The sequence below is a fragment of the Anopheles gambiae genome, chromosome X (genome assembly GCF_943734735.2).
Source record: "Anopheles gambiae chromosome X, idAnoGambNW_F1_1, whole genome shotgun sequence".
Lineage (NCBI taxonomy): Eukaryota > Metazoa > Arthropoda > Insecta > Diptera > Culicidae > Anopheles > Anopheles gambiae.
In genome coordinates, this window is record NC_064600.1 from 8,048,226 (window position 1) to 8,072,302 (window position 24,077).

The following is a 24,077-nucleotide window of genomic DNA, read 5'->3' on the forward strand; positions in this document are numbered from 1 at the left end:
CTCTCGGACGGTCAATGCCGAACGTTTAGCAACTTGCAAGTGTGTCGCACACAATGTATGCAATATCGTTACAGCAGTCGTTTCGGTGTTTGTTTGCTGGGTGTTTTTCCTGATGAACTTTGGGCACAAATTCTTCAAATTTGATATTGTTTAAAAAAAAACTCTACTTATTTACTTTGAAGCTTTGTATAAAAAATATTAAAAAGCATTTTTTTTTGGGAAATAAGAGTATAAAGAACTGAACTTAATAACAATGCTACATTAAGAACGCGTGTTCCAATCTACAACGACCATTTTACTGATGCAAACCTCCACATGTTTGTGAAGTAATGATTTGGGCAAAAATAATCAAATATTGAAGTTCTATATTAAAGTTCAGATTTTTTTTACATATTTGGATTGATTCTATTTAGCAACAACAAAAAATAACGCGAATCACTTCAATCCAAGTTTGCTATACACAGATCACTTTCCAACAGCGAGTGAGAATTGGAGAAAGAAAGTGTTAGAGATTCATTTCAAAATGCTACATTTGATGAATTCACATTCAACCCGCTAAGTTTCAGCATTGCATAAAGCGGAATTGATTTTGTTGCTGCCGTCCGTCTTCAACATACACATATCAGGAAATATAGTGGAAAAAGTTCACCTCTTGCAACGTAAAGATATTGCACCACTTTTAATGAACAGAACGGTTTACGGGTGTTGGTAAAGTTTTGCATTCCCGGGTGCAATATCAATATAACGCGTTACGTAACGCTATACAGCACTACCCCCGCCGTCATGTAATCATCCCAAATTTATCAAAACATTATACTGATAAAACTAAAACGTTTCCGATAGCAGATTCAGTAAGCTACTTAAAGCGTTACGTAACGCTTGCACGAAACGTTACGCTCGAATGGTAACAAATAAAACAGGACTTATTTGAACAGACAAAATAAAGAAAGATAACAATTTCTCTAGATCGAAATACGATAAAAAAAAAACACCTCGATTAAATTATGCACTACTAGTAATCATTCAGGTACTGATTCCACCCGCTCTGCTAGTCGGGCGATAACAGTACAGCTATATGTGTAGGATTTAAGGTATGAAATTAAATTATTTTGAAAAGAAAAAAACAATGCGCAAAATCAAGCTAAAAGCAGAAGATATTTATATATATGTATGTAGTACGCAAGGTTAGCTAATGCGCGACCGTTTGAAGCGAGAAAGCGGCGAGAAAGAGGTGTAATAAATGGTCAATAGTTGTGTAACGATCAAAATTACTATCACAAATACGCGAGGACGCGTGGGTAATTGGTATGATGGTAAACCGTCCGATCATTTGCTGAACGTTCGGGATCATTGCACGGTGCAACGCTCTCCCCATCCGCATGAAGGAGAGGTTTGGCAGGCAATAAGGAACCGTAAAACGAATATATTTATATACATACACCGCGTACAATCTCTTGTCACAATTATGTGTCTCTTTTTTTTTTTCGCTCGGGTTAGTTTGGGTATTATTGGTCTTACAATATTTTCGAAGGGCCTGTCCAACACACCACCACTAAGCTGTCGCACAATTTGCCTCTAGTTTTCCAGTTGTCTTATGCATTCCACAACAAAACTACTTCAGATTGGCTCGCAATCGTTAGCGAATTACGAGTTCGATTTTAAATAGCTTTTGTTTTTTGTTCTTTTTTTTTTCGTTTGCTTCATATTTTGCTTTGGTTAATGTTTTAAGTCTATTTTTTTTTTACTTTGCATTTTCAAGATCGGAAAGTGTAGGATATTAAAATGTTCCAAAATTTCGCAGCACATGGAGGGTATATACATAGAAACATATGACAGACGCAGACAATAACGAGGAATGGAGGAATCAGAACAGGGACAAATGGATAGGAGTTGTTTTTTGTTTGTTTGTTATTTTTTTTAGGTTGAGGAAGGTGAGATAGGAAAACATTTAAGGAAACACGGAAGGGATGAGTTAGGAAAAGCCTCTAACTAGTTTAACTATTTATGCTGGTTTAATAAATAGTAACGTGAAACTAGTTCTCGTTTCTCTCGTTTTTTTTTTCTTTTCTGTGTATAATCGAAGGTAGATGTTTTTTTTAATGTTTTTTTTTTACTCTAACTTATTTGCCTTTATTTTCTTCTTTATGTGTTGAACCTGTTCTTTTTTTTATCTCTCTCTGTTCAATTTCACTAGAACAAAAAAAAAATCGTGCAACCAATACAGAAGTGGGAAACTGGTATCAATTTTAAGGATCCGAAAATGAAAAACTCATACAATTAGAACGAATGAACGATGAATAATACAAAGAGTAGCAAAGCATAATATTCAAAACAAAAACGGAAAGAAAAGTAATGGAACGTATAATCCCGAGTTTTGAAAATATTAAAAAAAAATTAAATATGCATCTGCACATAAATGAGTGATAAAAGAAGAAAAATGCACAAAACTAAACACTAAAACACTAAGAACAAAAAAAAAACAAAACAAAAGTTGAACAAATGTAACGCACGCTCAGACGGATGCACTTAATAATGCACCCATCAATGAACGAGATAATAGACCGAGAAAGCGAGAGACAGAGAAAGATAAAGGTAAGGAGATCAAAACATAAAACCAAAAATAAGACGAAAAACTCAGAAAAAAATGAAAGAAAAAAAAGATCCGGGTTTTTCTTGTTGTTTTTTTTTTTCTTCTCCTCTTTTTGTTGTTGTTGTTGTAATTCGCCCTCCCCCACTAGTAAAGATGGTGAATTAAATACACAAATAGTATAGTAGCACATCGAAACAAAATCCCCGGGCTCGAACAGAAAGTGTGGCATCATATCATATAGTAAATGTCGGTGTATGGTTTTTTTTTTTTAATTTATACATTAAATCGTGTTCGTTCTACCATGGCATTCGGCATTTCAGAATCATGTCAATCACGTGGACAGTATACGTTTAGCAAAACCAAAGAAACATTGACTAAAAGGACAACACACACAGAAACAAAAGCCAAAGATACGGATATGGACAGAAAACGGGTAACATGAAACGTTTCCTAAGAAGGCAGATGAGATCGTGAAATCATAACGATAAGGTAACATGTAATGTGAAACAGAATATGCTTGGGCGGAGATGAGTCTGTGTGTGTATGTGTTTGTGTGAGTGTGTGGATGGATGGTGGACAAGAATGAATGTTTTTTTTTTGTCTTCGATATGTTGTTGTTTGGACGAAAAATACATACATTACGGTACTGTGTGACACCGTTTGCAGACAATTGTTAGTTATCTGAAACCCATAATATATGTATAATGCGTATTTTGATGTCGTTGTTTTTCTTTTCTTGCTGTTAATGTTGGATTTGCAATGGAACAAAACAGTCGCAGAAACACAAGAGAAATTATAAGATGAACTATGGATCGGCAAGGCCGGTTGTGCGTGTTTCGTGAGGGTGAAGGAGCGCGGGCAACTGGTTTTTGGTTTTGGGGGCGATACGAAGAGAGTACGAACAGAAACAAATGTGGGTAGAAAACAAGTAACGCTTTTGAAACATTCGGTTCAAAACGAAAAGAAAGTGGCATGAAATTAAATAAGATAATAACAGCAACAAGACGAACAGCAGCAACTGCGGCTTGCAAGACTTACCACGGTGTGAACGAGTTCCAGAACTCACTTTTAATTAAAAATTAATAACGTATCGTTTTTTTTTTTTTGTTACGTAAGGAACAAACAAATAACAATTATCGACGGTTTTTTTTTTGTTTTGGTTTTTGTTTTGTCATTTTTGCAATGGTGGATGAAGAGAGATGGGGAATAGAAAAGAACGGAGAACGAAGTTTATGGATTAGTTCTTTACGTACGTCTGAGCAGTTGGAGGAGAGATAGTGAGTGTTTGTGTGTGAGAGAGACAGAGATTGAGTGGTTACGCTTTGTTTGGTTTCTAAGTTTGACTGATTTTAGGTTGACTAAGGTGAATTAAACACGCAACCAAAACAAAATAGAACGGGAACGGGATGAGGATCTTGTGTCTCATTTTTTTTTATTTTTCATCTTCTTCTTCTGGGCTCAGTTTTTAAACAACACTGATAGAAAAAGGGGGGGGGGGAGGGATGAAGGATCAGGGCTCATCCTTAGCCACTTGCTTTGACGGGACTCTGTTCAGGTAACGCTGAACGCGCATTATTATGCTCAGTGCGGAGGATTTTCCTTTTCCGTCCAGCACATCAGTCACCCAAAAAAAAAAAAGGAAGCGGAACAGATGTGTCTCCAAAGAGAAGGACGAAAACGACAAGAAGGCAAGAGCAAGTGGTTCTGAAACTAAAACATCAAAACTAAAGCTAAACCGAACGGGGATATATGTTTGGGTAGTTTTGGGGGTTAATCTTTTTTATTTATTTTTTGTTAGAGGAGGTTATGTGAAACTGCTACACACACACGCGCGCACAGCGGCGTTAGCAGCTTTTCTTAAATAAACCAAAAATAAAAACGGGATTTCATTGTTCAAAAACTAGGAACAGAAAAAAAAGCTTCGTCTTGGTTGTTTCAACGGATTTTGCTGTATAATTTGAGAGGGTGGGCGTAGGTGGGCGGGTAGTTAGTTAGTTGGTAGTATTGTACTTGTTTCATTACTCCTTTTGTTTTCCTCCCTGCTATTGGCCATCGCTAGGCGACTTTGCTAGCTTTTTTGTTTTTTTTTTTTTTTTCGAAACGAAGAAAAGAAAACAGTAGATGACGTAAACGAGAAACGTAAAAACAAAACCGAAAAACAAACGAACGAACACAAAACAGAAGAAAAACGTCACAATAATTCGAACAACACACACAGAACACAAATAACATTAGACAGATACAACTCGTTCATTCATCCAGCATTCACACATTGTCAGTTTTTTTTTTTTTTTTGTTCAACCACACACGCACACACTCACTGTTGTTTGCTGTGCAACGGTTTGTACTTTCATTTGTTTGTTCTTTCTCTTTTTTTGGTTGTTGTTTTTGTTGTTGTTGTTGTAGCTAACTTTGCACTTTACATTGGTTGTCTTTGTGTGATGCGTTTGTATGCTTTGCGGGGCTTCTACTCGTGCCAAAGAAAATGAGTTGAGAATGTTTCGTTTTGCCTTTCTTTTGACGTATGACTTCAAGCTGGTTTCAAGTATTTTGTTTTATTTTTCGAAAAGATTTTTCTTTTTGTTGATACCAAAATATCACAAATTCCGTTCCGCAAGGTCTAATGGAAAATTATGGCACCGATAAAAATCTAAACGTTTCCATCCATAGTGTAGCCTGTAGTGTAGATTTGCCAGGAGTTCTCATAGCTGTGGGACACGTTATTGACTCTTTCTTACGTGTAATGAACTCAATGTAGTGGGAATTGGACTCTATAGCACCCTTGCTGGACAAATCCAACAGGAATTTCTATCACATGAGACTCACTTCCTGTAAGAAAGTGTCAAGGAAGTGTCCCACAGCTGTGAGAACCCCTGAAAACCCCTGTATAATCCAGGTTGCACGCGAGTCTAAAAGTTGCATGCAAAATGAGTACAAAATTGTCAGTATTGGAACACGGATTACGTAAAACGTATTTAATGATGCTAAATTGTTAAAATTAAAAATCAATTTCATTTTACCGTGCTCTATATTTCCCAATCGGGGCGAGATTTTCAGTACTTTTGCATGCAAGTTTAAGACTTGCGCCCAGCCTGGGTTATAAGTTCTTTTTACCCTGGCACACCAGGCTGAGAAGCTTGCTCTCCAACGGGGAAAGCATTAAAAAAATATTTAAAAAATCTTGACATCCTTTTAGACCGACCAGTCTCAGTGCCAATCCTGTATTAAGGACATTTAAAGAAAAAATAAACATCAATTATCTCCCGTTTGTCGCTCAATATACCCTCAATATCCTCCCATTACTCCTTTGCTACTGGAGTTGAAAAATAATATTTAAAACAAAAACAACGCATCAGAAAGTTGAAACGAAAACGAAACACACAACGTCTCTTTACCGCAATACGCATTTTAGTGTTTTGTTCCAATTTGAACAACTTCTTAACCCCGCAAACACTTATGTGTTTTGGTAAGTGATTTGTGTCGCAACTTGAGGGTTGAAATTGCGCTACTGTTTGTTTGGTTGTTTGCTTTAGTTTTTTTTTTCTCCCTCTTTTCACTTTGTTTTTACTTTTTGTTCGTAGTGTTCTGTATTGCAGCTTCCAACTCAAACCCGCGGCTTTCGCAAAGCGCAAACAAATGACTACTGAAAAGATATTGGAAGGAAGAATAAAGCTAAGCTTTTAATTAAAAAAATAATAAAAAAAAACAAAAAAAACCGAAAACATTTAACGGCGAAGCAGTAGCAGCAGTGGCTTACAAATCTTCCCTGTCAGCACCGGAAAAGGTAAGCGACGCAATCGCGACGAATGCGACGCAACCATGTCGCACTACTACTAGGCCAATACGCCTTTTTTCCATTTAATGTTAATTCCATAAACAACAGAAAAAAACCGAAAAAAGTCATTCAAAAACAAAACACGTTAATAACAAAGGTGAAACGGAACGCAATCACAATTTAAATCAAGGATGAACACGGGAACGCATATCAGAATAGAAAAGCAACAACGAAACGAAAGTTCAGAACGGAAACTTCTAACAACAACAACAAAAAACCAACAAAAAAATAACGAAAACATAAAAACACACACTTCTTCACACTTTCCGGTAGAAAAAAAAACAGTTGAGCTGAACTGTTGCAAATGAACAAAAAAAAAAACAAAACAATACAAGTATAAACACGCCCTAGAGATAATATAAAACTGTGACTAAAAATTATTCCGATTTTACTTGCGTTAATTTTCTGGTAGTTGTTGTAATGTTTTTTTTCTTGTTTCGGTTATTGTTGTTTGTTTGGTTGGTTGTTTGCTTGAGTTTACTTGAGAAAAGGGTTTGGTAATGGGGAATCACACACATGAACAATCAAGAATTGGGGGGGAGTTTCAAAAGACACACACAAGGTTAGGTTGATGAACAACATTAGACGAAACACAATCTTTGCCGCAGCCGGCCGGCCGACGAATGATGTGCTAACGCCGCTTCGCCCCGAAATTCGCGCCCCCTCGGCTCCTCCGAGACCCCGCGGAACAGGGTTTTGTCGGGCGGGAGGGCGGGCGGCGAACCGTGGCGTTGCAAATCGGAAGCAAATCACTCGCCGGCCTCGGCTACGGCAAAGGGGAACGGGGGAAAGGAAAAATAAACGTGTTTTTTATGGGATTTGCTAGGGATTGTTGTTGTTTTTTTTTTTTTCTCTGTGGACATTTGGAACAGTGGGGAAGCATATTCAATGCAAATCTCGTATTCTAGGCTCGAATAGCTGACGGTACTCTATTATATAATATATATTATTGGCATTTTTTTTTTTTTTTTTTTTTTTTTTTTTTTTTTTTTTTTGTTTTGGCTTCACTTAACATTAGAGAGCCTTGAGGGAAAGGCATTGTTGTGGACAACTGTAGCGGTTTTGCATAGAACGAAATCGGTCGTGTGTTACTTTTCATTCGCTAACCACTGTCAATGGGGCGAAGTTGGTAGTGGAACAGCTGTGGTTAGTAGTCCTATCGCAAATTAGTTTTTTTTGTCTCCATTGGCGCCACTGGCGCCACCTTCAGGGAAACTGGGCAAGAACGCACGGGTTTCCATTTGCAAAAATTGGGGAATTAAACCTTTTTTCGAAGGTTTTGGAGGCAACACACAGATGCTATTCGAAATGCATTTGAATTTAAAAAAAAAAAGTCACTTCGAATAGGTGGTCTCAGTCCTCATCCTTACGGACATTGTGTTTAGCGCTAAGCGCACACTACGACTGGGATATGATCGTAAACGGGCGTACCACCCCCGGGCGTGGATACGAACAGTATTTATTTATATTTTATATATATATGTGATAGAGAAAGAGAGAGAGAGAGGCATATAGATAGGCAAACGATGATGGAAAGCAAAGCCAGATACCACTTACCTCTCGCTGTACTCGTCCATGTGTGCGTACGACTGAACGGAGTTTTCCTCGATCAGAAACTTTACGCGCTGATAGAAGGAGGCGGTCACGGAGGGTGGCTGCTTGCGCAGCAGCACCTCGACCGGATCGTTCGACGCCAGGCACATGATGTGCTCCGCACAGATCGAGTGGACGCAACATTCGCTGTCGGAACAGTCGGTCATACCATCTGGAAGGTGAGGCGGAGACGAGCGTGATTAATCAAAGCCTCAAAGACCCCAAAGCCCGACCCAACGAGTCCACTACTCCCGCCTTTACAACAGCAAACCGTCGGTTCTAGCCCAAAACAAACAAAAAACCTAACAAACCCCACCACGTGTTTTACCATTGTCATTGTCAATATTGTCTTTGCAACTCATCTCTAGCGCGATCGAGCAGTCGTTGCCGGCCCAGCCTTCCACGCAGATGCACTTGTACTCGCCGTCCTCCATCGTGCACTGGCCGTGGCGGGAGCATCCGTTCACGCAACCGGCTGCGGGGATCATCGAAACGGGAAGTAAGCAAAGCAAATTAGAAACCGCAAGCACACAAACGCGAGGGTGAATGCGACGCGCCACAATACTTACGCAGCGTACAGTGCCGCCCGTTCCATCCTTGAGAGCACACGCAGGTACCGTTCTTGCATTGGCCGTGCTCGGCGCAGCGCGGATCGCACATCAGCTGATCGCACAGGCTGCCCGTCCAGCCGTCGTCGCACCGGCACCGTCCATTCTCGCAGATACCGTTGGGGCCACAGTCCAGGCTGCACACAGCTGTTGAAGATAGACCGGGAGAGGGCATTGAACGAATCAGTTCGATGGGTAAGAGAGATAGAGAGAGTAGAAACATAGAACAGAGCGCTTGGCACTTACCCTGGGAACAGTCAATTCCCGTCCAGTGACGATCGCAGATGCAGGAGCCGGTGTCGAGATCGTACGTACCGTGGTCGGAGCAGCCGGGCAGACACTGGTACACCTGCTGGTCGACGATGCTACAGTCGTCGCCCTGCCAGCCGGCCTTACAGAAGCACTGGCCCGACACGCACGTACCGTGGCCCGAGCAGGAGTGGTCGATACAATCCTCTGTGCATGAAAAAAAAGAAAGAAACTCATTATGGTAAGCATCGGTACGGACAGGCGTGAATGTTGGGATGGAACTTATCATCATCATCATATCTCAACAAAAGTTTGTGAAGGACGGAAATATCTTTACGATAATATTAGTCTTAGGTGGTTTTGGAATAAATTACGATCAAGTGGTGGCATCAGACACTATTCCAAAGAATCTAATACAATCAAGAGACAACTGCAACATGCATAGGGTAAGTTCCACTGGTACCAACGCCGGATCCAGGGCACTACCTTTCGATGCAGGAGAAACTAATGTATCTGGAATAGGCCACTTACAATCATCAATGAGTGAATTTCGTTGTGACCTCCCAGGCTGCGGGCAGGCAGCAAACTCGCCAAAACTAAACACTTGTACGGGCGCGTGTCTCAAACTTATGCTGTCTTTGTCTTACATTTTTGTTCTCTAATTTGTTTAATATATCAAGACAAAACGTATCATCATCATCAGCCTAATTATAATTAATGCATTTGTACATTACATAGTGACATAGGACTTCTACAAAGATATAACATTATACAGTTTGTTAGACACATGCCGCACACCCACGATTCAAGTCTGGCAAGTTACTCTGATTCTTCATTTCTCCGAGCAATCTGTTGTACCATTGAATCCCCTTGAAGAACAAAGAGTTTCTGGCGCTTTGAGAGTACATGTTGGGTATCATCGGCTCATTTACTCTGCGTGCACAGTACCCATGAACATTGGATGTCCGAACTATGCGTTCCACCAAATGTCCTGGCAAAAGGTCCACCAAAAGTTTAAATATGAAGGTCTGATGGTCTGATACACAATCCTCTACTCTACAGAGTAGTGATATGCTCTCTGGAGTGCACCTACGACTCCGATCCGACTCCGTCAAAATGAGACCCACTAGTTCCACCCGAAGTTGGAGTCATTCGAAGTCGTCCGGAGTTGTCCGGAGTCATCTGGAGTAGTACGGAGACGTCCGCAAGTCGTCCGCCTGCGGATAGAAAATTTCTAACGACTCCGGATAATGCTGGGCGGACCTATCTTCTGGAGTCGGTTCCGAAACAAGCAAAGTCGGATCGAAGTGAACTCTAAATTTTTGCCAACTTTACCCATCACTACTACAGACATCCGACGAAGAATGCTGAACATAACAACACACGGCGTACGACGGCCATATCCCAAAACTAAACGCGTAATAAGATTTTGAAGCCTATTAATTTGCCTAAATTGCCAATGTTGAATATTGAACTTTAATCTGTCGTCTAAAATAGCGCCCAGCTATTTAACCTGACGGGCTCTTTCGACCATCCAAGCCAACCATCCAGATCATTTAAATCGAAATTAATCAGAGAATCTGCGCCTGCTTGATGTCTTTGTGCGAGACAAACAAAACAGTATCATCGGCAAATATTTGATCTCGGAAGACTTCAAACCCTGTTTCATGTCATTGATATATAGATTCGACTTACGTTGCTCACAGAACAGTCCCTTCCAGCCGCGCTCGCAGTGACAGTCGCCCTCGATGCAGCGGCCATGGTTGGAGCAGGTCGGCATCTCGCACTCCGACACCGGTATGTCGCACTCGGAACCCTTCCATCCTTCCTCGCAGTGACAGACGCCACCACCGTAATGGCCGTGGGCAGAACAAAGCACGGGACAGACGCCTGGATGTGGGGGGGTGGGAATAAAAACAGGAATTAAAATTACATCGACCCAGGTTGCGTTTTTAAAAACCACTCACTAATCGAACAATCGTTGCCCTGGTATCCATCGATGCAGTCACATTTGCCGAGATAGCACGAGCCCCGCCCGGAGCAGTCGCTCGGGCAGGCGGTGTGCACGCCCTCGGCCTCGCCGACCACCAGCGAAACCGTGTGCGGCAGCAGCTCGTCGTTGTACACCGACAGGTACCAGCGGCCAATGTCGAGGTACTGCAGGATCGTCACGTTCACCGTCATCGCCTCCAGGTCGATCTTCTGCAGCGACGAGGACGGACCGCCGGGCCCGGCGGCTCCCCCGTCCGCCGACCGCTTCGAGATGATGTGCTTCTCGACCTCGTCCAGCGGCAGGTCCGCGAACGCGTACTGGTTGTGCCGGATCGTCTCGAACGCGGACGAGTTTTCCTCCGGCACGCTGCCGTCGAAGTGCGCACCGAGCAGATCGTTCTGGAAGAAGCCGCCGCCGCCGATGCTGCGCTTCCGCCGCAGCTTGTGGTCGACCCGGCCGCCCTTGATGAACTCGACAAAGTCGTACTGCGTCACGGTCGGCCCAACGTTTCGCCGCCCGTAGATGGCGAAGTTGGCGCCCCACGGCAGCGTAAAGTTAAACTGTATGAAGGCGGGATGCTTGTTGCGGAACTCCACGTTCCAGAACTGGAACGGCGCGATGGTGGACGCGTGCACCTCGTTAAACTCGCGCAGCTCCACGATCGCGGGCCACTTCTGCTGGTGTGGCGTGCTGTACAGCTGCGTCGTCTGCTGCTGGTGCTGCTGGTGCTGCTGCTGCTGCTGCTGCACCTGGTGCGCGAGGTCCTGGCCGGGGCGGCGGCTGTACGTCGACAGGGCGGCATTGCCGCCGCCACCGCCGGGTGCCCCAGCCGAACCGCCCAGCCCGCCGCCCAGCGTCGAGAAGCTGTTGTGGTCGAGCGTGCTGGTGATCGGGGACTCCTCCGTCGGGTTCAGGGTCGACGGGCCGGACAGCAGCCCGTAGTTGGACGAATCGATCGGCGTGCCGGTCTGGTCGACGGCCCCGCCCGTCTTCACGTCCTGCACCAGTATGCAGTTGGCCGAGTCGAGGTTGGACTTCATCGAACTCGTTGCTGTAATGGGACAATGGACAGGATCGGGGTCAGGGATGCATTTTTTTTCGCGATGGTTGGGATAATCGATTTCACTTACCTGCAAAATACGTCAGTGTTGCGGACAGAATTATTGTAACCAAGATTAAGGCGATGCTAAAACACTTCCAGGAGCAACGATGCTGACAGCTTTTATCGATACGAAACCTGCAGGATGGAGAGCAAGAGAGAGAGTGATAAAGAGATTAGAAATAATCATAATTTCTAAATATACATTTCAAAAAGATGTATTAACTGCAACAAAATCAAATTGAAAAGAATTTAGTATGTTAAAATTAGCAGCACACGCAACACAGAAACCTAAACACATAAAACAACACTCAAGCAAAGTGGAGTAAGAGGAGAACCAAAAACCAAAAAAAAACAACAAAAAACGAACACGCCAAAACATTATGTAACACCAAAAAGATTTGACAAAACAAGAGACAAAACCCAAAACAGAACAATAAAAGGCAAGTTAGTGAAAGGGTGGCTTGTTTAGTGGAAAAAGAAATATTAGGATGCAAAAATTCACACACACACAAACTATAATTTTGTTACAACGCACACCCCCGTGCAAAAAGAAAGGAAAAAGCGGTATAAAATAAAAGCAAACCATTGCCAAACATTTCACAAATGGACAAAACGACCCCCACAAAGCTGATAGGAATATGCAAGCAACATAGAAATGCGAGAAGCACACAAATGCAAACAGAAACGCAGCACAGTCGGGTAGAAGGAGGAAGAAACAACAAAAAACATTCATTGAAGGGAGAGATAGTGCAACACAATCTAGCAAATTGAAAAAGCAGTGCAAAGCGCCAACTATTAGTTGAATTATAATGCATTCCCTCTCCCGCAAGCAATCATCATTAGCGTAGCCATATAGACTGTTTCTGTTCCCGCACCCCCCCCTCTCATCTGCAGGCCACCCGGTGCGGTCGCTGCGCGTTGCAATTACCTTGATGGCGAGTAAGGTGAGTAATGGGGCGTGTGGGCGGTACCGCCCGTTCGGAGTGGAAACACGGGCATCACCAGGGAGGACGAGCCGCCCAGCCGGGAGCCGGTGGTGATGTGCGTATTAGTCATGGATTGTGCCAGCTGCGGTATCGGTTGCTGCTGCGACTGGAGCTGCTGGTGCTGCTGGTGCTGCTGCTGATGCTGGTGCTGCTGCTGCTGTTGCTGCTGCAGCTGCGCCGCTGATTGTAGTCTGGCGGGGGATGGGGCCGCACAAGAACGACAGACGGGAGACAGGTGAATGGAATAATCAGTAAACAATCCAGTGCAACATTCGGGGATGGGGTACGTGCGACGGGTACGTGTACACGCCAACCAGGAACACCCCGCAACATCCCGGGGCGAATAGGCTCGTTAACCGCAAATCTTTGGGCGCGATGACCCTCCCTCCGAGGACGCACGACACGAGTTAAATGAAGCTACATCTATTCTGAGTGCACTGGGGCAGCTGAACAAAGGCAGCAACGGTTGGCGAGCTAAGTGGACGACTCTGTCGGTCGTTTTACAGGAAGAAGCAAAGGCTTAAAACTCGCCGCTCCAATGCATGCTTCAGTAGCATCCAAAGATGTCGTTCTTGGGCACGATTTGGTCTGCTTTACTATCATCGAGATCATTCGTTGCACTGATGTAATTTTAGCACCCATTGCCCAGCATTCTTGATGCCCGCGGAATGCAATGGTAGCTGTGCCAAAATGCTCCCGACCAGTGCTGCAAGATGTCATGAGAATCATGCGATAATCATCCCCGAAAACAACGAACATATTGCTGATACTCAACCAAAGTGTGTCATGACATGCCGAACGCGACGTGCGAGTGCTTGAATCAAGCTCAGCTTAGTACCGGCGCGGCATAATCTTTTTTTTTCTTGCTGTGAACAGTGCTGCCAAATGCCACTGGTTCCAGTCACCAACACTCATGACTGAAACGAAGCTCACAGCTCAGCTCACGTGCACTAGTGAGATGATCAGAGATGAGCCTCAAACAGTGGGTGAACTAAACACATGCTAGATGACATTTTGTTTAACACCCAACTCTTGGTCACTCACTTGGTCATGACATTTTCTGTCGCTGATCATCAATGACTTAATGACTGACTGAAGAGTTGGTTGCACAAAACGTCACCAAGATCACATGCTTGGTCGCACCAACTGTTTGAGTCTCACCTTTGATCATCACAGTAGAGCTCGTGACGCTGACATTATTTTGCTTCAGCCAAAATTTGTCATGACTATGGCAGTGACATTTTGCAGAACGGATCACGGTAAAAAAAAGAGTCATGAAAAAGTGACTGACCAAGCTAAAACGTCACCAAGCATATATTGGACACACCAACTGTTTGAGCATCACCTCTGATTGTCACTATTGAGTACATGACGCTGACAAGGAGTTTGTTTCGGTCCTGATTTTTTAGGACATTGATAGTGACATTTTGCAGCACTGCTCTCTACCCGATTGACCTGCAAGTCAACCATTGCGAAGCCATTTTCGAGGTTGCACCCACAAACAACATACCACAAATGCTATAGGCCTTTCGCCCTGAAGCGTATTTGTCGTGTGTAGCAAAAGCTACTTGTGTAAAACGTGCCCAACCGTGCCATCGCACTTGTGAATAAATTCACAGCATGATGGCTGTAAGTACCCGTGTCCCGAGGACAATGCGAAAGCCTACCAAACCTATCGGCCAAAAGGAAACCCTCTCGTTCTCCTATTCAACGTATCCTTCTGGTACACCTTTTCCTTTTTGTATTGCTTTTTTTTTTTGCTCATCCATTTGCCAACGACATGGCCCTTTGCTCCCACCCAATACACTCTGTACGACGCTACCCGTCGGTTTTACGTTATGTAATCGAGTGTCCCCGGTACGGTTACAGGTATATCCTTTCGGCATCCCTTGTCGAATTTTTGTTTTGTTTTTGGCTTTTGCTCTTGCTTTTACCTGTTCGTGGTGGATTCGGTCGCAAAAGGTTCCGCGTAAATGTTTCGCGCCGGCGGTACCCTCCGGGGCAGTGGCGGTGGTGCCGGATTGTAACCGTCCATGATGGTGTCGCAGTCGTTATACTTCATCGATTTCATCGTCATCTTGGCTGGCCCGATATATATATATTTTTTATGTCTATATATGTGTATGTATATATATATAGGTATATGTATATGTATATATGTATATGTATGTATTGTGTTGGGGTGGTGGCTGCCGGATCTGGAGCTGGCTCGCTCTGCGGGGTCCGCGACAACGGGCTCCAACCAGCCAACCAACCAATCAAAACCACCAAGCACCTGCGTGCGCCTCTCGGAGGGGGTGGGTGGGTGGTCTCGGTGTGTACCCGCGTGTGGTTTGTCGGTTTTTTTTTTTTTGGCAGAGCGTTATTTCTTATCCTTTTAATTATTCTTCTTGCTTTCGCCTTTCTTTTTGTTGTTGCTGTTTGGCTTCTAGCACGTCTCGCAGCCACTTGCTGCTGTTGCTGCTGATGCTGCTGTATTATCGCACAGGTCGAAACGGCCTCGGTTTAGGAACGAATGGAAACATCAGCCCGCGCTCCTGGCTCAGCATCTTCGAACCAGCAGGCTAGCTGGCCGGCCTCTGCTGCTGCTTGCAGAGCTCTGTAAATTATGAGAGAGGAGAAAGCATATTAGTAAAGATTGTTTGCAAATTCCCTTATATCTGTGTGTGTGTGTGTGTGTTTGTGTCCGTCATCATGAGTATTCCTTCCTTTAATTTTTTTCGCTGTTCTTTGCGGATGACGCAGCATGAAGCGTTTTTTTGTTGTTACTCCCTAAAGAAGAAAAAAAGGACCTGCGTTTCCCCCAGTGTGCCTTCGCTGGCGCACAGTCCGAGAGATACGTGGGGTAGGGAGGGTTCCATTCTCCTGCTGCGCCCGTTTGCGACGTGCATTATTGAATGGGCAGAGCGAAATGCAGTTTGCGGATGGGCCGGTGGTGGTTGTGGGTGCTTGCTGCGCAATCGCTCTGGAAGGATTCAGCGCAACAGCAAAAGCGTGCGAATATGGGGCGAATGGGGGTGGACGAAGCAAGAGAAAAAAACGGTACAGAAAATGACCTATTCGTATCCTGCCGTCTCATCGTGCTCTCCAACACAGCGGCACCATTCCAACGTGTGTCTCGGGCTTCTTGTTTTTTTTTTTGCACATAAAAATGCCGTACGTGTGCATTAGGCGTTAGTGAAGATTGGAAAATTATACTGAAGGCAGTGTGAGACGATAAGAAAAACATGGCCGCAATGTTTCCAACAAAAAAAAAAAACAACTAGAAGAAATCTTCTCGTCCCCGACCTTTCCGGTGTGCTTTTGTTTGTTTGTTTGTTAGTGTCCCGTGTTGCAGGGTTTTCCAAGTCACTTTCGAATGTGCACATCATTATTAGCCAGCTCCAAGATGATTTTCAACAGCTGTCTGCGTGGCTTATTTGTATCATAGCAAAAATTCAATTCTTACACATGATTCTCAACACGTCCCAAGCTGGGTTGAGTTTGATAGTTGTTTGTGGTGTGTTGAAAATCATGTGGAAGAATTACCATTTTATTGTGATGCAACAATATTGTGAATACAACACGTGACAGCTGTTGAAAAACATCTTGCAGCCGGTGACTAATGATGTATACCAGACACACATCACATAACCAATGTGGTTTTACAAGATTTTTTCATGTCAGCTTCGAACGTAAACATTGTTTTTCACCGCGTGCAAGAAGTTCGATCGATCTGACATTGCATTTCCATCATCATAATTTGTCATTTCTTCAGCATGATTTTCCACACCTTAACGGACTGCTGCCATCGTTTTTTTCACCGGGGTTTGAAGCCGGATCTCATAACCCGTTGACAGGTGAAGTGTTTAAAATCATGCTGAAGAAATGAAAAGTTTTGATAATGATGATGCTTACATTCTAAATTGACTTGAAAACCCCTGTAATTTCTCGCACGCGGTGAATAACAACGGTTACATTCGAAAGTGACTCGGAAAACTCTGTATCCATCACCTCCAATAAGTTTTTCAACAGCTGTCAAATGTTGTTTCTATGTTTCTACGTCAGTTTCGAATGGAAACATTGTTATTCATCGCGTGCAAAATGTTATTCCACACCGATCTGACATTTCATTTCCATCATAATAATTTTCAATTTCTTCAGCATGATTTTCAACACGGCTCAAGCTGGATTGAGTTTGACAGTTCTTTGTGATGTGTTGAAAATCATACGTACAAACTGAAACTTCATTATTAAGCAAATACACCATTTGACAGCTGTTAAAAAACATCTTGGAGGCGGCGCACAATTAAGTTTACATTCGAAAGTGAGTTGTAAAACCTTGTAATAAAATGTCAGTTTTTACACATGATTGTCAACACATCACAAAGAACTGTCAAACACAATTCAGCTTGAGACGTGTTGAAAATCATGTGGAAGAACTGAAACATTATTGTGAGGCACTTGACAGGATCACCACTTGACAGGATGTTGAAAAACATCTCGCATGCATTGAAAAATGTGGCAGACATTGGGGATTTGACTCGGAAAACCCCTGTACGCACGGGCTAACATCAGCTCCACCGCAATGCTACTGTCCCTTCATACAACAATTGTGACCTTTTCCACCAAAGGGAGAAGGAGAGATGTCTACTGCTTATTACGAATTTAATACCTCCATCGGCATCGAACGGAGCCGGCCAACGGGGATTTCGGGGTCCGGCAGGCACATCTGCACATCAATAATATCGCTCCAAAGAAAGCGTGTTGGTGGGAGGGAAGGGAGGGAGGGAATAAATTGTGTGCCATTGTGTATGCCCCGTACCCCGTATATCACAATGGGCCCAATGGTCCCGCAAGACTCGGCAACGCTGGTGCCGTCCTGTCGAGGGCCCCATCTCCCGCTCGCTATCCTGCTCTCTAGGTATAACTAATGCTCGTTAGCATCTATTAAGTTGGCTCTTCCACCCGGGGCGGAGTGGGGGGGGGAAGGGGGTGGTTGTCTCGGGGCCATCCAGTGGAATTATGAGAGCGCACACTGCACATCATGGTGGCATACGGTCCATGCCCAGCCCAGCCCCGTCAGCTTCCTTCGAGGGATGTGTACCTGGGCCGCACGGACGTCCACTGATTCAATTCTGACCAATTGCCGTGCACACACAGACAGCAGCAATTGCAGGAAAAATGGGCGATATTTTTAGACATTGGGCCTGTCGGCACCTCGCCGTCGGCCTAACTTATTGCGAGCAGTCTCCAGCATAGAAAATCAATCCAGCAGTCTACTTCTGCTGCTGCTGCGGCGAGAAGAACACACAGCCATTCTTCTACGCTCAAAACTTGGTGCCTCGCACAGCAGCAGCAGCAGCACGGCCAAAGCTAGCTATCGACCAAATATCGATCAACTTGCATCGGGCGCAGAAAGTCACAGCCTTCGTCCTGCTGGATGCTGCTGCTCGATGCTGCTGGTGGTGGTGGTGGTTGGTGTTGGTGACGATCCTAATCCTCCCCCCTCCCGTCCAAATGGGTAATCGAAATCGTGTGCGCCATCTTGAACTGGCACGAGAATTCTCCCCCACACACACACAGCAGCAAGCGCTCGAAGGTGTACGCGAAGGGACGAACATTTGTTTGCTGGACACAGCCACTTCTTCGTCGTTTCTTCTTTAACAAAAAAAAGCAAACAAAAAAACTGTTTTGGGCTTAATAAGCACGTACCGTTTTAAAATAAGCCAACCAAACAGAAGAAAAAGTATCATTTTTTCATCATTTTCCCCCAATCCTTTTCCATGTGCAGCGCCGTCGTGTGTTTCTTCTACAAAATTCCCTACCTCGCTGTCTCTCTCTCTCTCTCGCACTGCCTGTCTGTACTTGTTCCTCACCTATTTTACCGTTTTATTTTCTCCCTGTGGAACTTCCCATCAAGCCTAAAGGTTTACCGACCAATGCACACACACACACACACACACACACAGGCAGGCAGGCAGGCACCCCCATGAATATGTTGTGTTGCGCGCGCACCATACATTGTTACCATGTTTCGGCAGCATTGCGATCATTTCAGCTCACAGGAGTTGCTGCTGTACCTGTGTGCGTACAAGTGTGTGTGTGTGTGTATGTACCTCTCTTTTTCTCTCTTTCTCTTTGTGTGTGTGTGTGTGTGTGTTAAAATGTTTGTGCAGGAAGAATGTTTCGGAGATGATAGAGCCGGAGAGCATATATCGGCAAGAGATCGACCAGCGCGCGCGCTTCCAGCTTCGAGATGCGATGAGATGGAGAAGAGTAAGAGGAAGAAGAAGCGGGAAGAGAAGGAAGAAAACATACGTAAGCATAAGGGTGAAGCATTAATTGAGAGAAAAAGAGAGAGAGAGAGTGCGCGTGCAGATGGAGCGAGAAAGTGGAGAGTTTCTTCGAGATAGGAAAGAAGGCAATCCGGCGGAATTGGCGGCCCTCTGAAAACCATAAACTGCATCTCATCGACCATTTTCCTTTTCTTGTGTCTGTGTGTGTGTGTGTGTTTTTTTTTTGTTTTTGGTTAAAAGAACAGCAAGAAAATACGACAACGCTCCAACATCCAAATGGATTGAAAACAGTAAAAACCCAACCAAAAAAAATCTACCTCCCAATCTGCCTCCTCTAACCCGCCGAAAAGATGGGTATGAAGTTTGAGAACAGAACAAACCAAAAACCAAAAACCAAAAAAAAACTGCAACTGTGCTATTGGCCCTGGAAGCATATTGCGAGGTGCAGGAGCACGCGTTTTATGTTACAATTTTTCTTCAGAGCAGGTATCTGTGGTAGTGGGTTTTTTTTTTTTTTTTTTTTGAGAAAAATACCAAAGGAATGCTCTCTCGCTCTCTCGCTCACTCGCTCGCCACTGTCGCTCAAATGGTTTGTCCAAAACTGTTTGACCTGCTCGAAGAAGAGCATCAACGTTATATGCTTGCCATATGCTTTTGGGTGGCCCGCTCTTGTGCAGCAGCATAAAACCACACACACACACACACACACACAGAGAAGGGGGAACACACACACAAAAAAAGGAAAACAACAAGAAAACGCGTTACGTTATGAGCGTTTGCTGGGCTGTGTATTATCGGCCGTATTTAAATGACAAAATAGAAAAGTGCGAGCGATCCTGGTGCTCGAATAATTGGGGGATGCATTTTCATCCCCTTTTCGCCCCATTTCCCTCGCAGTAAGAAGCTGCAAAGTGGTGTAAAAACAAGGCACGGATTTGGGTGCTTGTCTGGGAAGGGAAGGCTTCACACAAGTTTTAGCAGAACATTTAGGAACAACCAAAACTTCCTTCCCGAGCATTGGCAAAGAAATTACGTCTTCTTTTCGGGGTCCCTTTTTGATCTCTTTCTCGCTCTCGCTCTCGCTCTCTCTCTCTCTCTCTCTCTCTCTCTCTCTCTCTCTTCCATTCCTGTAGCCCTGTCGATCCTTCATGCACGCACAACACTCTCTCGCTCTCTCTCTCTCTCTATGGTTCTGGCTCTCTATTCCTGTTTTGCGGTGGACTCATTTTTCACCGCTTGGGCAAATGAATGAATTTGTGTGTGTGCGTGCGTGCGTGCGAATGTGTGTTTTCCTTGCTGTCACTCTCTCTCTCTCTCTCTCTCTATCTGTGTGTCTGTTTGGTTGTGTCTCTGCGCGCCCGACAGGGTGTACATCTATTTTATCGATTTTTCCTCCACCGATTCCGCTGTACGGCGCTCTGTACACGCGACACGAGACGGGGGTAGAGAATTTTCACCATCTCCCCCCCCAAAAAAAAAAAAAAACAAATGACGAGGAATGGAGCACTTTTTCCGAGCCTGCTATCGACATTATTCCACAGCCTGTACCTTGCACCATACCAATGATGGGGACTGGGGGGGGGGGGGGTTTGTTGCGTTTAAAGGTTCGCAAATCAAAATGCTGTGCCCTAAAACAGAAAGGGAAAATCATCATCATGGCAAATGGCGAACATGGGGGACGACCTGGGTGTCCCGGGGGGTTTCTGCAATTGGAACTATGTTTCCCTGTACCTTGTGTGGATGTGGGGCTGAAAAGGAAGGAATTTAAATCTCGATCGCCATTTCCCATTTACCTGTACGACGCCGCGACGGTCGGTGCGTGTGTGTGTTGTTGATTCTGCGCTTCGTTCGTGTGTTGAGGTGGTTTTTCCCTTTTTTCTCTCGCTCTCTCTCTCTCTCGTTTTGGGAAGGGTGTTTGAGGCTGATGGTCGAACAGGGAAAGAAAAGCGCGCACACACACACACACACACAGCAAAAAAAAGGGAGTGTGTCGGTGCGATTCACTTGTGTCTCCTTCGGCTGCTGCTGCCTCGTAACGACGCTGGAACGCACTGGGGCATCACCGTTGGGGCAAACATTGTGTACCCGGGTGCCGGGAACGGGCCACCGTGGTCCGTGGGTCTGACGCGGCGCTTCACTCCTGCTCCTGCCCGCACTGGCAATTCCAACTGGAAGGCATGCTCTCTCTCGCTTCCACACGATCTGCGCGTTGTTTTTGTGCTGCACCACTAGCGAAACTGCACACAACTCATTTTCACCAACACACACGCGCACACACACACACGGGCGTGCACGCACGCACGCACGCACGCACGGATACTATTTCACCCCCGCTCGCTGCTGCTGGCCGTGTCCTGGTTCGATTGACAGAGCAAAAAAAAACGACACGACCACGCCAAAAATTTGAAAAAAAAAAATTAAAAACTTGACTCCCGTCGATTTTTCGTTCGGCAGTCGGCGATGAAGCAGCCGACCCCGTGGAGCCCTGCAACTATTGGGGGAAAGGAAACCGGTTTTCACGCGTTTTCAGCCAAAAGCTGCCACTTGCTGTTGCTTCTTCTTCTTCTTCTTCTTTTCCCTGTCTCGGAAGGGCAGAGCAGACCACAAAGCAGGGCACAAATCAATGGACGATATTTTTCTTCTGCTCTCTCTCTCTCTCTCTCTCTCTCTCCCTCTCGTTGCTTCTTCCTGTTTATCGTTGGCACGGCCGTACGCACTCAGTTCAGTTTGATTGGTGAATGGAAAATCCCGGAAAACTGCTGCCTGCTGCTGGTTTGCGGTGCTCCGTTTTTTTTCACGTTCGCGCAGCAGCACCCCTTTCGGTAACACAAACACACAGAGTGGGCGATGAAGATTTTCTTACGGAAAAAAAGACGGGTTTTCTCTCTCAAAGACACGCACTCCGGGGCGCGCTTTTGTCTGACCGCTGCTAAAACGGTCGCACCAAACAAACGCGGCACCCTGCGCTTTTGTCTGATAGATGTCTATAAATGCTGCTAACTGCTCTGCTGTTCTTGTTCACACACTCATATACACAAACACACACACACGCACAACGCCCGCACAGCAACGGTTGGTGCTTTGGACGTTTGGCGTTGAGCGGCTTGGGCAGCACTGGTCTCGCTGGTATGTCTGCTCGAGAGCGCTTGTGGTGTGTATCTACGGCTGCTGCTTGCTGGCTGCTGCTGCTGCTGCTGCCGTTCTTTCACCGCGACCGTTTCCATCCGTTGGTGTGCGCGTGCCTGCCTGTGTGCGTACGGTTGAGAAAATAGAGAAAAATGCTCGCTCACGTACGTACGCGCTCTACGCTCGCACTCTTTAGGGGTTTTTTTCTCTCCTCTTCTTCTCTCCTTTCCTGTGGTGGACGAACGCTGCGCGCACGAACCCTTTTCGTTGGTTCCTTCTCAGAACTGGTCCAGCTTACAGTGGCGCACGGTCGAGGCGGTACGTACGCGCGCGAGCAATTACTATCTGTCTTTTTTTGTCACTAATCTGAGTAGTGCTGTTGCACGGTGAAAGATTTCTATTTCAGAATCATCGAGTAAAAAAGTACACAACATATAACAATTATAATTACACATTGCATTTTTTTTTTACTTTTGAAAGGGTTTAGTACGTTACAGGAATCATTCCGGAATTTATCTGTCATTGATCTTCTACGTGTAGTGTGAAAATAGAATCCTTCTGTCAGTTTTCACATCTTATTCTATTTGGCGTAACGTCCTACGCGGACATGCTGGCCTATACAGGTTTTAGAGACTTAATTCATTACCACGCAGCCGGATAGTCAATCCTTGCTAAGGAGGGACGGTCCATTCTGGGCTTGAACCCATGACGGGCATGTTATCGAGTCGTTCGAGTTGACGACTGTACCACGGGACCATCGCCAGTTTTCACATATTTCACACAAATTATTGATTTTCTGAGTTGTATTACAAATATCCAACAATTGTTCACGTCGTCGATCATTCACGTCGTTTTTATCAAACACCAACAATAAATTCAAATACTTCTATTGACATTGGTAGAAAAATCCTCTCCGGAGTAAATTTGGAAATGAGCATGTGGAACTCCGATTTCGAGACCAGTCGTTCTATGAAGTTCTATGAAATATTGGAAGGATAATGAGCTACTATCTAGTCAGCAGAGAGCTGTACTTTACCGATCACTGGCATAGAGCAATTCATTTGTCCAGCCGACGTAAAAGCTGTCAAACAGCGGTATAGCTGTTAATGTCAGCGTGACAGTCTGTGGTTTAGTAGACCCTCTTAGGTGGTTTATTCGATAGACGCACTGACCCAGCGCTCTGGCAGCCATCGAACAAGTCATTAGAAGTCATCAAAGTGATTGGAATTTGACAGGCTCGAGACCAAGGTGTTTTAGTATGGCAAGGTGAAGTTGTTCAGAGCAAAATGACATTTCTTGACTTGACATAGCTGTTCCGTAGGCTCCAAGGATAATGTATTTAGAAGGTTGATTTTTATCGCTTTTGCTGGGCGACATTGTGGGGGACATCTGTCACTCTCTGCATACAAATTTCATTACCCCGCACCAGCCCTCCCCGATTTTTATACCAGAGCCCCCGGAAGAGATATGTCAAGTCGAGAAATGTCATTTTGCTCTGAACAACTTCACCTTGTCATTTATAACACCTTGGTAGGCTCCGGTATAAAAATCGGGGAGGGCTGGTGCGGGGTAATGAAATTTGTATGCAGTGATTGACAGATGTCTCCCACAATGTCGCCCAGCAAAAGCGTTAAAAATCAACCATCTCAATACATACACCTTGCTCGAGACGATGTTTGTCTTGTTTGGTCGAGATGTCTGGCGGTGTACCTCCAGT

General features: G+C 44.8%; 1 protein-coding gene across 4 annotated transcripts in view; it reads right to left on the bottom strand.

Moving 5' to 3' along the window:
• LOC1271779 (teneurin-a) overlaps window positions 1-22,436 on the bottom strand; it is a 37,439-nt gene extending 15,003 nt beyond the window's left edge. The window contains exons 1-11 of one of the 4 annotated variants that reach the window (XM_061659261.1): window positions 21,028-22,436; window positions 14,891-15,553; window positions 12,899-13,147; window positions 11,999-12,105; window positions 10,843-11,919; window positions 10,571-10,765; window positions 8,873-9,082; window positions 8,588-8,773; window positions 8,347-8,493; window positions 7,983-8,190; window positions 3,629-3,655 (exon numbers count right to left, since the gene is read on the bottom strand). In XM_061659261.1, the coding sequence (XP_061515245.1) occupies window positions 3,629-3,655; window positions 7,983-8,190; window positions 8,347-8,493; window positions 8,588-8,773; window positions 8,873-9,082; window positions 10,571-10,765; window positions 10,843-11,919; window positions 11,999-12,105; window positions 12,899-13,147; window positions 14,891-15,033 (2,549 nt within the window). In that variant the 5' untranslated portion in view covers window positions 15,034-15,553; window positions 21,028-22,436. Of the gene's footprint in view, window positions 1-3,628; window positions 3,656-7,982; window positions 8,191-8,346; window positions 8,494-8,587; window positions 8,774-8,872; window positions 9,083-10,570; window positions 10,766-10,842; window positions 11,920-11,998; window positions 12,106-12,898; window positions 13,148-14,890; window positions 15,556-21,027 lie in introns of all 4 variants that reach the window. The other 3 variants (XM_061659271.1, XM_061659264.1, XM_061659277.1) reach the window with 3 other exon arrangements.
• Between the last annotated feature and the right edge of the window lie 1,641 nt (window positions 22,437-24,077).